This window comes from Opisthocomus hoazin, chromosome W (assembly GCF_030867145.1).
Source record: "Opisthocomus hoazin isolate bOpiHoa1 chromosome W, bOpiHoa1.hap1, whole genome shotgun sequence".
NCBI classification, from domain to species: Eukaryota; Metazoa; Chordata; class Aves; order Opisthocomiformes; family Opisthocomidae; genus Opisthocomus; species Opisthocomus hoazin.
The window spans coordinates 25,120,989-25,135,793 of record NC_134453.1 but is presented as its reverse complement, the minus strand read 5'-3'; the positions used below and the strand labels follow the sequence as shown (position 1 = coordinate 25,135,793).

The window sequence follows — 14,805 nt, the reverse complement described above, 5'->3', positions numbered from 1 at the left end:
GCTTTTGGACGGGACCGAAATTCCACACCATTCCGCCTCGACCCGGCTTAGCACAGTAATTCGTGCTCCAGTGTCAACCAAAAAGGTTACCGGTCTCCTCATTGGCCCTACTGCCACCGTAATCCATAAATCCCCTTTGTTATTGCAGGTGAGCTGTCTTACAAACATCCACCCTCTGCCTCCCCCCTCACCCTGGGGGAGCGGAGGATTTAGTTTCCCACCATCTTCTCCCTATTTTGCTCCCCCACCAGATCCACTAAGGGTGGGGCACTAGGACCTGGCTCAAAACCGATTCCTCGCCCTGACTATCTCTGCACAAGCTGTTCCAGCTTCTTGGTCGGGAGTCCATCCATGAGGTCCCGGGGAATGCCCTTCTGAAGCCCTAACTGCCAGAGTCCCTGCCGATTTAGGGGCTTTTCTTTCCCGGCCAGATCCGGGCTTCTCCCCGAGAAAAACGACTGCCCACTCCCTCGCTCTGCGGCTCGCACGGCTCTGGTTTCAGCCCTTGGATATGGCCAGTTAACAGGTCCGTATTTCCTCCCATAGTTAATCAGCTCTTGGGCTATCTCCCCCCACGTCCACACTTTCCTCCCTGGCCACCGACGGTCGGGGGCCGCCCCCCCCTCCAGGGCAGCCGTGATTCTCTCCTCGCTGGGGGTGTTTTGAATCCTCCCCTGCAGCTGGATCCCTATGGGTTTCAGGGAATCGGGAAGCCCCCGTATTAGGGGAGTCATTCTTTCGGGGTCTGCCGGCAGCAGCATCGGGGAGCTCAGATTAGGCTTGAGCTCCCGATCATACATCATCTGAAGACAAGCCGCTTTCTGCACACTTTCCAGCAACTGATCTGTTGTGCCCATTATGGCCAGAGGATCCCCCCTCTCCAGTGGGTTCAAACCCCCGCCCAGTACACAGCCCTCTGAGTCAGCGACCATGGGGCTCGGCGATCGCCGGTGGTTAAGAACACGCCCGGGCCCCAGTACCCTTCCGCTTCCCTTTCCGACAACAAGATCCCGTCCCCCCCTGACAGGGACACCCTCCAGACATATTCTGTCTCCAATTCTCTCGCGGTTCTCGCAAAATCTTTTTGCAGCTTTGCCAATTCGGTTGCCGCAAAAGGGATTTCTTTAGTAATAACCTGGGGACAATTATCACCGTCGTCTTCATATACGAATTCCGTTTTAACCAACGGGTACATGTGGGGGGTGTAATAAATGTATACATATAAAATTTGTTCTCAAACCGGCTGATGGAGAAAGAGGAGAAACCCTGTGATGAATGGGTTAACTTTGTTCATGAAATCGCATGTGAATGTTGGAGTTTCTTTGTAACTTAAACTGGAGCTGCAGACATCCGGAGGAGTAAGCAAAGTAAGCAACCATTTGCTGAAGGGAGATGGCCCATCTGCTGATAAGCAAAGCAATGACCTGGGGGATGAATGAGCAGACAGCAGGGTGCCTGAGAAAGACTTCGGCCTTCATCCCAACGACCACCGAGAGGCAGACAACGACCACCTGGCAATTAGTTGCGCAAGCGCGAACACAACGCAGAGAATACCAGAAGTCACGTATGCAGGAAATGGGAACTCTATAAAAAGAGGGGTTGCATCTGTTATTGGTGCACGCCGTTGGTAGAGTAAGAGGCTGCCCAGTCGCCCAGCGCTGTTTTTGCCTGCTTATTTGCTTGCTTAAATAAATTTGGCTTTAATAAATATAACTGGCTCTTAGCCTTTATAACAATTTGGTGCCGTGACTCGGATACAGGTTAACTTGGTTCAGGAATCCAAGCTCTGGGGAGGCGCCCCATCCCATCTTCAGATGGCCCCTGGGTGGACGATTCCCTGTTCCAACACCTGAACCTCCAAACCCTAAATTAAGGAAGCAGGCAAGAAGAAACTGCAGTACCCCGTAATTTTTGTGCACGAAGACCCGAATGAAGACTCCCGGATGCGTGAGTATTATTAAAGGTTTCTGTTCGGTCGGGGTGGGTTTCCCGAGGTGCGATTGACTGAGACGTCCACCGGACTTAGTAGTCCACCAGGCGAAGCGAGTGCGGACCCTCTTGTAGTGCGGTTCCCATTGCCCGCGAGGGTGTGGGCCACGAACGAGGGGAAGCGATTGTGTGTGTGAATAAAGGTACCTCGGAAGATGGGACAGAAGAAAAGCAAGCCTTCTGATCCCATGGGTGGTCCAGGGATAGGGCTACCCGGTATACCGCCAGACAGTCCCTTAGGGTTAATGATTGCCCATTGGGGAGACTGGCTGTCTAGGCGAGGAAAGAGTAAAGAAAAGATGGTATATTATTGTATGCAGGTATGGGGTGGGAAACAAATAAGAAGGGACCACCTATATTGGCCCGTTTTTGGTTCCTTTGAAGAATGGATTTGTCAAGCTCTGAACATATACGTGAATTCCAAAGAACCTTTTAGCCTAGAGGAGAGCAAATATGCTAGTTTGTGGATCAGATCAGACACTAGGATTTGTGTGTTTACTTTGGGAGAAAAGAATTCTAAGAAAAAGACTAAACGTCCCGAAGAGCTCCCTCTTTCTCCTCCTCCTTATATTCCTCCCACACCGTCCCCAGATCCCACTCCTCCCCCTTTGTCTCCTCCTTCTGCCCCGGTGCCGGATCATGCCTCTCCTCCTCCTTCCCCAGTCATCCAGGACTCCATTTCGACTCCTCCTAATTCACCCAGAGAAAACAAAAGGGTGACAAGGAGTCACACTAGGAGAATGGAGCAGTTATATCCCTTAAGGGAGATAGCGATGGGAGGTCCGCAGCCAGGGACGGGGTTTGTATCAGTTCCCCTGAGTTCGGAAGACATGAGAGAGTTTAAAAAGGAAATGGGAAATCTTTTGGAAGACCCCCTGGGAGTATCTGAAAGGCTGGATCAGTTTCTGGGTCCTAATGTGTATACCTGGGAAGAAGTGCAGGCAATTTTGGACATATTGTTCACAATGGAAGAGAGGGAAATGATTCGGAGAGCAGGCATGAGAGTTTGGGATCAACAACACCAACAAGGTCCCGGTGGAGATACCAAGTGGCCATTACAGCGGCCAAATTGGGATAACCAAAATGCTGAACATAGAACACACATGGCAGATTTACGCACTATTATTGTTCAGGGAATCAGGGAATCTGTTCCCAGAGGATAGAACATCAATAAGGCTTTTAGTGAATACCAAAAGAAGGACGAAACTCCCACGAAGTGGCTAGAAAGGCTGCGGAAGAATTTGCAGCTCTATTCGGGGTTAGACCCTGCCACTCCTGTGGGACAGGCGCTGTTGAAAACTCAGTTTGTGGCAAAATCATGGGTAGATATTAGGAAAAAATTAGAAAAGTTAGAGGACTGGCAGGAGAAGGGATTAGATGAATTATTGAGGGAAGCTCAGAAGGTGTATGTGCGAAGGGAGGAGGAGACTCAAAAGAAACAGGCAAGGATTTTGGTGGTGGCAGTCCGAGAAGGACAAAAGGTGGCTCCAACCCGTACAGGGGGAGCGGGTGTTTCAAGGCCTAGGGAAAAACCCCCGAGGGACCAAGGTGATTTGAGGGACATGAGACAGGTTGAGTGTTTTTATTGTCAGAAAAAAGGGCACATGAAAAGGAATTGCAGAAAACACATACGAGATGAGCAAATGTTTAAGGAAGATTAGGGGGGTCAGGGGCTCTATTTGCTGGGGACTCGTAAGAAAACAGAGCCCTTGATAAAGTTGAAATTGGGTCCCCAGCGCCAAGAAGTGGAGTTCCTTGTGGACTCCGGGGCTGAAAGATCCACAGTCCAAATAGTGCCCCGGGGATGTTCTCTTTCCCCGGAGAAATTACAAGTAATAGGAGCAAAAGGAGAACCCTTTGAGGTCCCAATAATAAAAAAGGTAGAAATAGAAACCCCTTCCCGATTCAGCATAGGATCCTTTTTATTAGTACCTGAAGCAGATTATAGTCTGTTAGGAAGAGACCTAATGATTAAGCTAGGAATTAATTTAGAAGTAAAAGACAAGGAAATAGTGGTTAAGTTGTAAACTCTCACTGCAGAAGACCAGGCAAGAATCAATCCTGAAGTGTGGTACACCCCTGAGTCAGCCGGGAAACTAGATATTACTCCTTTTGAGATTACTATCATGAACCCCGAGATCCCCATAAGGGTAAAACAGTATCCAATGTCTCAGGAGGGTAAAAAGGGGTTACAACCGGTAATTGAAAGACTATTAAAGCAAAGACTATTGGAACCTTGCATGTCACCTCACAACACCCCTATACTACCCGTTAAGAAGCCGGATGGCTCCTATCGTCTAGTGCAGGATTTAAGGGAGGTAAATCAGAGAACACTCACCAGATTCCCAGTGGTAGCCAATCCGTATACTTTGTTGAGCCAGCTCTCTCCAGAACTGAAGTGGTACAGTGTTATAGATTTAAAAGATGCTTTTTGGGCTTGTCCTCTGAAGGAGGAGTGCAGGAACTACTTTGCCTTTGAATGGGAGGATCCCGAGACGCATCGGAAGCAGCAGTTAAGGTGGACTGTGCTCCCTCAAGGATTTATGGAATTGCCAAACTTGTTTTGCAAGGCCCTGGAGCAGGTATTAAGTACCTATGAACTGAACCCAGAGGTAACACTGGTGCAGTATGTAGACGACCTATTATTAGCGGGGGAGAACCAAGAAGCTGTAAGGGAGGAAAGTATAAAACTACTGAATTTTTTAAGTCTAAAGGGACTAAAAGTATCTAAGTCCAAATTACAGTTCACTGAAGAGGAGGTGAAATACCTGGGACACTGGCTAAGTAAAGGGACTAAGAAACTAGATCCCAAGCGGGTAAAAGGCATTTTGTCACTTCAGGCACCTAAGAGTAAAAGACAAGTAAGGCAATTGTTGGGGTTGCTCGGTTATTGTAGACAATGGATTGAAAACTATAGCAAAAAGGTAAAATTCCTATATCAAAAATTAGTTAGAGAAGGATTAATAAAATGGAGCCAAACAGATGAGAAGTGTTTTGAAGATTTAAAAGCAGATTTAGTGAACGCCCCGGTGCTAAGTTTACCTGATACCAAGAAACCTTTTCATCTATTCGTAAATACAGAAGAGGGAACGGCATATGGGGTTCTAACCCAAAAATGGGCAGATAGGAAAAAACCTATAGGTTATTTTTCAAAGTTGTTGGACCCTGTTAGTAGAGGCTGGCCCACCTACTTGCAAGCTATAGTGGCTACAGCCCTTCTAGTTGAGGAGGCTGGGAAAGTCACCCTAGGGGGGGAATTAAAGGTATATACACCACATAATATAAGGGGGGTATTACAGCAAAAAGCAGAAAAGTGGATTACTGATGCTAGACTATTAAAGTATGAGGGTATATTAATACACTCTCCCAAACTAGAAATTGAAACAACCAATCTACAAAATCCAGCCCAATTTTTATATGGGGAACCAAGTGAAGAACTGACGCACGACTGTGTCCGATTTATAGAATCCCAGACCAAAATAAGGGAAGATTTAGAGGAGGAGGAATTGCCCAGCGGAGAGAAATTATTTGTAGATGGATCATCGAGAGTAGTAAACGGGAAACGAAAATCAGGATATGCCATAATAGATGGGAACACTTCAGAGGTGAAAGAATCAGGCCCTTTGGATACGACCTGGTCAGCCCAGGCATGCGAGTTATTTGCGGTCCTAAGGGCGTTACAGCTGCTAAAGGAAAAGGTGGGGTCTATATTCACTGATTCCAGATACGCGTATGGAGTGGTCCATACTTTTGGAAAGATCTGGAAAGAACGGGGATTAATAAATACACAGGGAAAGAATCTGGTACATAAAACCTTAATAAGGCAAACTTTGGAGGCCTTGAGGGGACCTAGGCAGGTTGCAGTCATACATGTGAAGGGTCATCAGAAAGGTGCCTCTATTCAGATAAGGGGAAATAATTTGGCTGATGAGGAAGCAAAACGGGCTGCATTGTTAATAGTAAAAGAAACAGAGAAACCCAGGGAAACAACGGGAGATAGTAAGAGCTTTACTGCCCGAGAAAAAGAAAAATTACAACAGATGGGGATAGCTGAGAGAGAAGGGAAGTGGATGCTCCCCGATGGGAGGGAAGTTATCCCTAAGGGTATGGCCTGGAGGATAATGAAAGAGTTCCACAGACAGACCCACTGGGGAGTACAGGCACTTGTGGACCACTTTGGAACCAAGTATATGTGTATTGGAATTTATGAAATTGCCAAAAAGATGGTGGGAGAGTGCCTGACATGCCAGAAGGTCAATAAACAGCAACTCAGGGAAAAAGTACCAGGGGGGAGGGAACTTGCAAAGAGGCCATTTGAAAAGACACAGGTCGATTTTACGGAGCTTCCAAAGGTGGGGAAATACAAATATCTTTTAGTTTTAGTAGATCATCTCACTCACTTTGTAGAAGCCTTCCCGGTGGCTCGAGCCACAGCACAGACGGTTGTAAAAACATTATTAGAAAACATTGTACCAAGGTATGGGAATATAGCTGTAATAGATTCAGACAGAGGACCACACTTCACCTCTAAGATTATTAGGGAAGCTTTGGATCCTCTGGGAACGTGATGGGAATATCATACCCCATGACACCCACAAAGTTCGGGAAAAGTAGAAAGAATGAACGGGGAAATTAAGAAACAATTGACTAAACTGATGATTGAAACTAAGATGAACTGGGTAAGATGCCTTCCGATGGCCTTATTAAATCTGAGAACACAACCCCGGACAGATACAGGAATCTCCCCTTTTGAAATGTTGTATGGGATGCCCTATGACCTAGAAATACCAGCCGAACACCCCAAAGTTGAAGAAAGGGTGTTACAAGAATATATTATAGAATTGATGAAGCGGAAGCGAGAACTAGTAAAGAAAGGATTGGTGGTACAAAGACCACCTCTAGATACAGCAATACACAGGGTCAAGCCCGGAGACAACGTGTTGATTAAAACCTGGAAAGAATCCTCTCTGATCCCTCGTTGGGAGGGACCCTTTCTTGTATTACTTACCACAGATACTGCGGTTCGAATGGCCGAACAAGGCTGGACTCACGCTACCAGAATAAAAGGACCTGTTCAAGAATCTCGTTGGGAGGCAATAGGGAACCCTGACAACCTGAAGGTCACCTTCTGGAGGAGGACTGATGAGTGAAGTCATCACGCGAAGGACTTAATGAATGGGACTGCATTCTGCCCAATTTCTGGTTGTATATGTTACCCTTTTGTTTGCTTTAAATGTAAAGTGTGTAAGGACAATTGGTGGGTTCACTGTAAAGAGGGAGATTTTACCCCAGATATTTGTGAGGAGTGTTAATTGGCTGAAAGAAATTATAAAAACCGGACAAATTGTCTGGAAGTCTAAAGAGTGGTGGGAAGTATACACAAAAGACGTAAATCCAGAGCCTGGTGGTGTTCACTCTAATGAGCATAGGGAAGCCAATCCGGAAATAATTAAAGTGGCGTGCCAAAAACAATTAAAACACCTGGTGTGTTTAGCCCCAGAAGTAGAGAATAAAAATTGGGAGGCATATAAAACTCGCAAAAGGAGAGAAGGGAGAACCCCTGAAGATTACGACTGCTGCCGAAAAGATGGAACACCTTGCTGCTCCAAGCAACGGAGTAGGCAAAGGAGGCAGAGACGTAAGGAAATCGTGGGGAACTAAAACCTTCAATACAATTGCAAAAAAGCCCCCTAAATCTAGGTCCGGGATGGCACAATACACTCGAACCCAAACCTCCCAAACTAAACTACCTGAGAATAGCTACCCCCACTCTAAAATGGTTACCATCAACCCACCAATTCTCCTAAAAGGGGTATTAATACTTTGGATATGCTGCCCCTTAATGATCTCAGCAAATGAACACCACCAACCTTTTAAGTGGACTTTAAGTCGATTCGGAGATCAGAAGATTATCGCCACCCAGATAACATCAGGGGGACCAAGCTTTACTTCCACTCTGTCAGTTGGTCCCAAGGCCCCGATGCTGGGAATATATGGGATTTTATATGTGCCCTAGTTCAAATCCTGGAAAGGGGTACTGCAACTCCCCTAATCAATATTACTGTAGTTATTGGGGTTGTGAGACCATAGCCCCTAGTTGGATATCGGGGGACGGTATAGATAAATACCTAAAGGTCCAGTGAGGCCCATATGGGTGCATCCCACCGCAGGGGTGGGAAGGACGTAGAAACTGTAAATACCTCTTTTTAAATGTTACCCAACCCACGGATAAAGGGTGAATAATCGGAAGAACGTGGGGAATAAGGTATTGGGAACCTGGAACTAATAAAGGAGGAATGATTTTCATAAAGAAGGAAAAAGTAGAAAACCCTCCCCAAAAGGTCGGTCCCAATAGGATCATTAGTGGACCTAAAATAAAGACATTACCCTTACCAAAGTTGACCCCTAAAGGACCTAAAATAAAGATATTACCCTTACCGAAGCCGACTCTGGGTCAAACAAGTATAACAGAACCAGGGAATTATATAAGTAGTGCTATAACACCCCTTACTGGTAGAAAGGAAGACCCTCCTCTTTGGAAAGTAATGCAAGCTACATATAATACCCTGAATAGAACCAACCCCGAGTTAACTAATAAGTGCCGGTTATGTTATGATATAGAAGCCCCTTTCTATGAGGCAATAGGAGTAAAGAGTACATATAATTTTAGCACTAAAACCGCACCTCCCCAGTGCTCATGGGGAGATAGGAAAAACGGAATAACTATGCAACACGTCTCGGGGACAGGAGCCTGCATAGGCAACATACAGGGGCCAAAACGAAGGCTTTGCAGCTCTTTCCTTCCCACAGTAGGGAAAACTAGTGAGATGTGGGTCATTCCCTCGGAAGGGGCCCAGTGGATATGTTCAAGAACAGGCCTTACTCCGTGTGTATCCCTAAAGGTGTTTGATGCTTCTAGCGAATATTGCATCCAAGTTATCATTGTCCCAAGAATATTATATCATTCGGAGAAAGTAGTCTATGATCACTAGGATATAGGAACACCCCATATCATAAAAAGGGAGCCCATAACTGCCATCACAATAGCCACATTGTTGGGTATTGGGGCAGTGGGGGAGGGGACGGGAATAACGTCTCTAATTCAACAACAACAGGGTTTCAACTCCTTGCGAGCAGCAGTAGACGAGGATTTAGAACGAACAGAGAAATCAATTACCGCATTAGAAAAGTCTCTAACTTCACTATCAGAGGTAGTGCTACAAAATAGAAGGGGAATGGATATTCTTTTTCTACAGCAAGGGGGGCTCTGTGCTGCTCTAGGAGAAGAATGTTGCTTTTATGCTGATCACACAGCAGTAGTACGAGACACTATGGCTAAACTACAGGAAGGTCTGGAACAACGCAAAAAGGAAAGGGAGGCTCAACAAGGATGGTATGAATCGTGGTTTAATCATTCCCCCTGGTTAACTACACTGTTGTCAACCGTTGCCGGACCTTTAATATTGTTGATGCTCACTCTAACCTTTGGGCCTTGCATCTTGAACAGAGTGATTAGATTAGTAAAGAGTAGATTAGAGGCGGACCATTTAATGCTGTTAAAAAGGCAATACGAATACCTAGAGGATGATGAAACCAGTAAAGGAGAGACTCTAATTCTCTCTTTAGTCCGAGAGACCGTCGCTCGGTTTGAGGAACAAAATGGTAAAAACTAGAAGGGGGGAATTGTAATAAATGTATACATATAAAATTTGTTCTCAAACCGGCTGATGGAGAAAGAGGAGAAGCCCTGTGATGAATGGGTTACCTTTGTTCATGAAATCGCATGTGAATGTTGGATTTTCTTTGTAACTTAAGCTGGAGCCGCAGACATCCGGAGGAGTAAGCAAAGTAAGCAACCATTTGCTGAAGGGAGATGGCCCATCTGCTGATAAGCAAAGCAATGACCTGGGGGATGAATGAGCAGACAGCAGGGTGCCTGAGAAAGATTTCGGCCTTCATCCCAATGACCACCGAGAGGCAGACAACGACCACCTGGCAATTAGTTGCGCAAGCGCGAACACAACGCAGAGAATACCAGAAGTCACGTATGCAGGAAATGGGAACTCTATAAAAAGAGGGGTTGCATCTGTTATTGGTGCACGCCGTTGGTAGAGCAAGAGGCTCCCCGGTTGTCCAGCGCTGTTCTTGCCTGCTTTGCTTGCTTAAATAAATTTGGCTTTAATAAATATAACTGGCTCTTAGCCTTTATAACGGGGGGGGGGGGGGGGGCTGCCTGTGGTCTCTTTTGCTCCCTTCAAGTCCCCCTGGGGATAGATCGATCGTATCCCTTTCTCTGCCCGCGCTACTTCTGTTTCCGCCAAGGAGTCTGCGTCCCTCAGGAGCTGATTCCTTAACTCCTCCTTCAATATTATGTTTTGGCACCTCTCCTCCTCCAGCAGCCGCTTATTTTCCCGCAACTGTTCCCTCAGCGTTTCTACCGCCGCTTGCAGAGAATCTACCACCGCCTCAGCCTGACTAGACCTCTGGTTCCTTTCCTCCACTGCAGCAGCCAAACTCGCTCCCAACACCGCACAGATGATCGCTTTTCCCTTTCCCCTCTTATCTCTGGCTTCTTTTTGCAACACTTTCATTCTGTCTACCACACTCTGTAACCGAAACCAATGGTCCCTCGCCCAGCCTTGCCCCTGCAGCGAGGGACGAGCTCGGTGAGCCTCTAGAAAGTCATACAACCTCTCTGCTTCCTCAGCCCGCACGGACACACAATCACACGTGTCGGCTGCCTGCGGGGCAGCCATTTTCCTACAAAGGGGATGTCGTCCCAGGAGGGCCACGCTTTGAAATCCGAGCTTCCCCTATACGCTCCCGGGAGGCCAAAACGTAATCTAAAGCACAAAATTCCCACAAAGTTCCTACAAAAATTCCTACAAAGGGGATATCATCCTGAGAGGGTCACACCTTAAAGTCCAAGTTTCCCCTATGCACTCCCAGGAGGCCAAACCGTAAACTAATATACAAAGTTCCCACAAAGTTCCTTCCTACAAAGGGGATATCTTCCTGAGAGGGTCACACCTTAAAGTCCAAGTTTCCCCTATTCACTCCCAGGAGGCCAAACCATACACCAATACACAAGTCCGTGATAAGAGCAGTACAAAAGGAAACGAGAAACCGCCATTCACGCCTTCCTCACACTTCCTTCGCCCTCATTCACAGGCAATCACAGAGCGCACCACAGGAAGGAGGCACAGCACTCTAGTCTCGAGGGATCCTGTCCCTGACGCCAATAAAAATGTCCCGATCCGATATCAGGGAGGTTTCGATTCGATCCCAGGAGACGAGATTAAGATGCAAAACGCAATCATATGCCGTGCAACCTTGTAAACTTTATCTTCGGTGAACCGGGAATCGGAGGTCTGGTGGGGATGGCTGGGGGGGGGGGGGGAGAAGACGAGACAGGAAAAAAAAAGGGGTAAAGTCGGAAAAACCCCAGCGGGCGAGGAAAAGAAGTGCGGGGGGGAGGGAGAGGATCAGTTACCACCACCACGGATTCGACGATGTCCAGCGATGTCCATTCGGCTCAGTCTCTGTGCAGGCGTGGAGCCCCGGCGAGAGTAGAGCCCAGCAGCCAGGGGGTGAGGAGGAGAGCAAGAGGGCGGCGAGGAGAGCAAGAGAGCAGCGAGGAGCATGTGCTGCCCTTTTATAGGGGCATTTGCGCATGCGCAGAGCATGTCTGCATACGTGCAGTTCCTGCCATGCGTGCCGCCTGCTTAGACAAGTTCGTTTTTGCCCGTCCACGGGCTACTCTGTTAGCAACTCTCTGCTTTCCTGCAGGTCGTTATGGCAGCTTCCTTCCAGAGGCCAGCAAGAGATGGCAATATCAATGTCGAGACAAAACCAGTTTGTAGCGGTCTTCTACAGTGCAGCATCAAAGCTCGTGGACAGTTGTACGGGAGTGGCTGCCACTAGTTGGTCCGCACTTTGGTTACCTTCTGTTAGGCCCCCAGGAATGGAAGTATGGCTTCTAATATGAGCTACAAATAGTGGTTCTTGCCACTGTTGAAGCATGTGCCATAACTGAGTTATGGCACTGAACAGCAGTGGGTTTTGTATCTTACCAATAAATGCAAAATGTAACCTTTGTACGATACCAACGACATATAGTGAGTCAATCACAATATTAAGAGGTTGTTGAGGCCACCGTTTCAATACTTCCACTACTGCTAAAAGTTCTAAAATTTGAGCAGATCCTTCTGCCACAAGGCTGTGCGAGTACCAGTAGCCATGTAGTTGACACACAAACCCAGCACGCTTCGATTTGCTGCTCGCATCCGTAAACACTGTCAATGCGTCTAGCGGGCAATCAGTCACAATATTCCATGGCAACAGCCGTCAACATGTCTTAAACAATGGGTGACGCGGGTAGTGATTATCTATTACAAACGGTTGGTTCAATATGGCCGCCGCAAATTCATCATTGGTTTGACAAAACGGTGCGACCAATTGGGATGTAAGTGGCATTATTACTTGGTGTGGTACAGCTCCAGCAATAATTTTTGCTCGTTGGCATCCTTTATGGATTACAGCCGCAATAGCCTCAATCCTTGTGGTCACAGTTTGTTTGAAATGGCTAGGACCGAAAATCCATTCCAGGATGCATAAAGGGTCTGATTGTTGCTCCCGCCTGTCGTGTTAATTTGGCAGAAAATAAACCCCCTGCTTTCTAACGCTCTTCACCGAAGTGAGAGGCTAGGTGCGGCTAGGTTTAAATTCTGAGCAATGTCCAATTTGCCACTACCAGTCCAGTCGCGTTTAATACGTATATTAAACTACCACGATTCTGGATACACTAATAGCAGTCTGCACCTTCAGTCCAGTCGTGCTCATGAACTAACACGGCCACATTCGGTCGCGTTCAGTGAGAAACTGTGACAACTGGCTACTTAAACAGTGCAGTTTTATTTGTGCAACAGGTATATAGGTTTTTTGAATTGCCGGTGATAGTGACTGTCTGCAAGAAAGCACGTGCAAATCCAAAACGCGTGAAAAGATTATAAATAATACAGCCTGGCTATAAACATTAGGGAGTAACTATTCCCGAGAAAAAAAGCGCTTAGTTTAAGTCTCACCCAAGGCGTCCCAAGGGGGGGAGAAGCAAGGCTCAGCCTGTCGGCCAATCTTGGTTGTCGGAGGCAGTCTGAAGTGGAGCTTCCCTTGACTTGCTCACGGTGTTATCTTCTTTTCCTCCGAAGATCTTCTTCTCCGAAAATCTACGGTGTTATCTTCTTCTCCGAAAATCCCCCATTTCCCTGGCTATTTTTATATCCTTTCTACCTTTAAGGTGGAGTTTGAGTGACTGTAGTCATACATACCTTTTATCATGATTGGTGTAAAATTCTCTTGCTTCACATTTAAAGGTATAGTTTACGAAAAATAGAGGGCGCAGACTCGAAGAGGGGTGGTCGCACCTCGGAGGCGGGTAGCCTTCGGGATGGAGGTGTGTTTTGGTATTAAAATGATATGAAAACAAGCAAAGTTCACGAGAGGATAGCACTTTGGCAAGGTTTTGAAAACCTGTTGGCTCAGGGGGCCAGATGAGCTGCTTATCAGTTCTAGAGGACCATTTCTTCCCGCTTTATCATCACGGAGCATGGCCACGGAGACTCCACTCCGTTCCGTCCTCTATGGTACATTGCTGGGAGTTGCTGTGTGAGTGGATTCCTCGCATGCCTGCTGCAGCTGTGTCCCATCCTCAGAGCTCCTTTTGATTTCATGCTTTCCCTCAATGGGTGAACACTGCTACGTTTTTCATATAAACCTTAATTTTCAGATGTAAAATATTAATTTTACTAATAATTCCACACCGCCATTGAGCCAATATCCCAATGATCTCTTCCCGAGAGTCATAGATATATAACTGGATCGGGGAGCCTTCAAGTATCCGGGAGACAGAACCCTGTGAAATCTTCTGCGCAATAATTTGAAGTGCTGCCTCTGCTGGTTGTGTTTATTGGCGTGGTTCGTGAGGATCCTTTCCGTCCTGCAATAGTTCATACAGGGGCTGTAAATCCGTACTGGTTATTCCACAAACGTTCCGAATCCATTGAAGGTCTCCTGTGGAGTCCTGGCTGGACGGGAGGGGACATAGTTTGGTGCATTGAGCAACCCAGGTTCCGATCCGGAAGTGAGCATTGGGAGCGGCTGACATGGAACCCTGCTGGGAAGGCAGAGCGACGAGCTCGGGACACTGGAGCAGGGGGAACATCACCGTTTCCTGCCACACTGTCACTTCCTTCCTGCCACGTTGTTGTTTCCTGCCACAGTACTGTTTTCGCATCGAGATGCAGCTCTGCACCAATCACAACGAGTTGCAGTAGTTTTGCCTATATATGGGTTGGGGTTTTAACCATTCAGATGCTGTAATAGTTTTGCTATATAAACCTTTTTTTGCTGACTAATAAAGGTGTACGATCATACTCATATTGGGGTCACATCGTTACAATGGATCCGTAACCCACGCCTACATTTGATAGCAGAGGATGGACGGTTTCCCTGCAGGAGGCCCTCGGTCTGCGGTGAGCAGCTAGAGAGGGGGCGTGGGAGTAACGGCTGGGAGGGTCCTTCCTGGGTGCGAACGCGCAGGGCAGGTACGGACGGCCGACTCCCAGGGATTTTCGAGCCACACTGGGGCTGCCTGGTGCAGCTAAATTTTAACGTGGAGGCCGTGTTCACAGGCATGGAGGTGGATGCTGCAGCAACGTTGTTAGTCGGTATTCTCTCTAAGAGAGGAATAGACGCAACGGCAAACCAACTCATGAAGTTGATTAAACTGGGGCAACGATGGGGTCACTTTGCGGATAC

The 14,805-nt window shown here is 47.2% G+C and overlaps 1 protein-coding gene across 1 annotated transcript; it reads right to left on the bottom strand.

Moving 5' to 3' along the window:
* Positions 1–305: 305 nt before the first annotated feature.
* Positions 306–10,745, bottom strand: LOC142365468 (uncharacterized). The gene is given in 4 exon segments (XM_075446296.1): positions 306–901; positions 904–1,204; positions 2,377–2,390; positions 10,220–10,745. Coding segments are annotated over 4 exon segments (1,437 nt in total).
* Between the last annotated feature and the right edge of the window lie 4,060 nt (positions 10,746–14,805).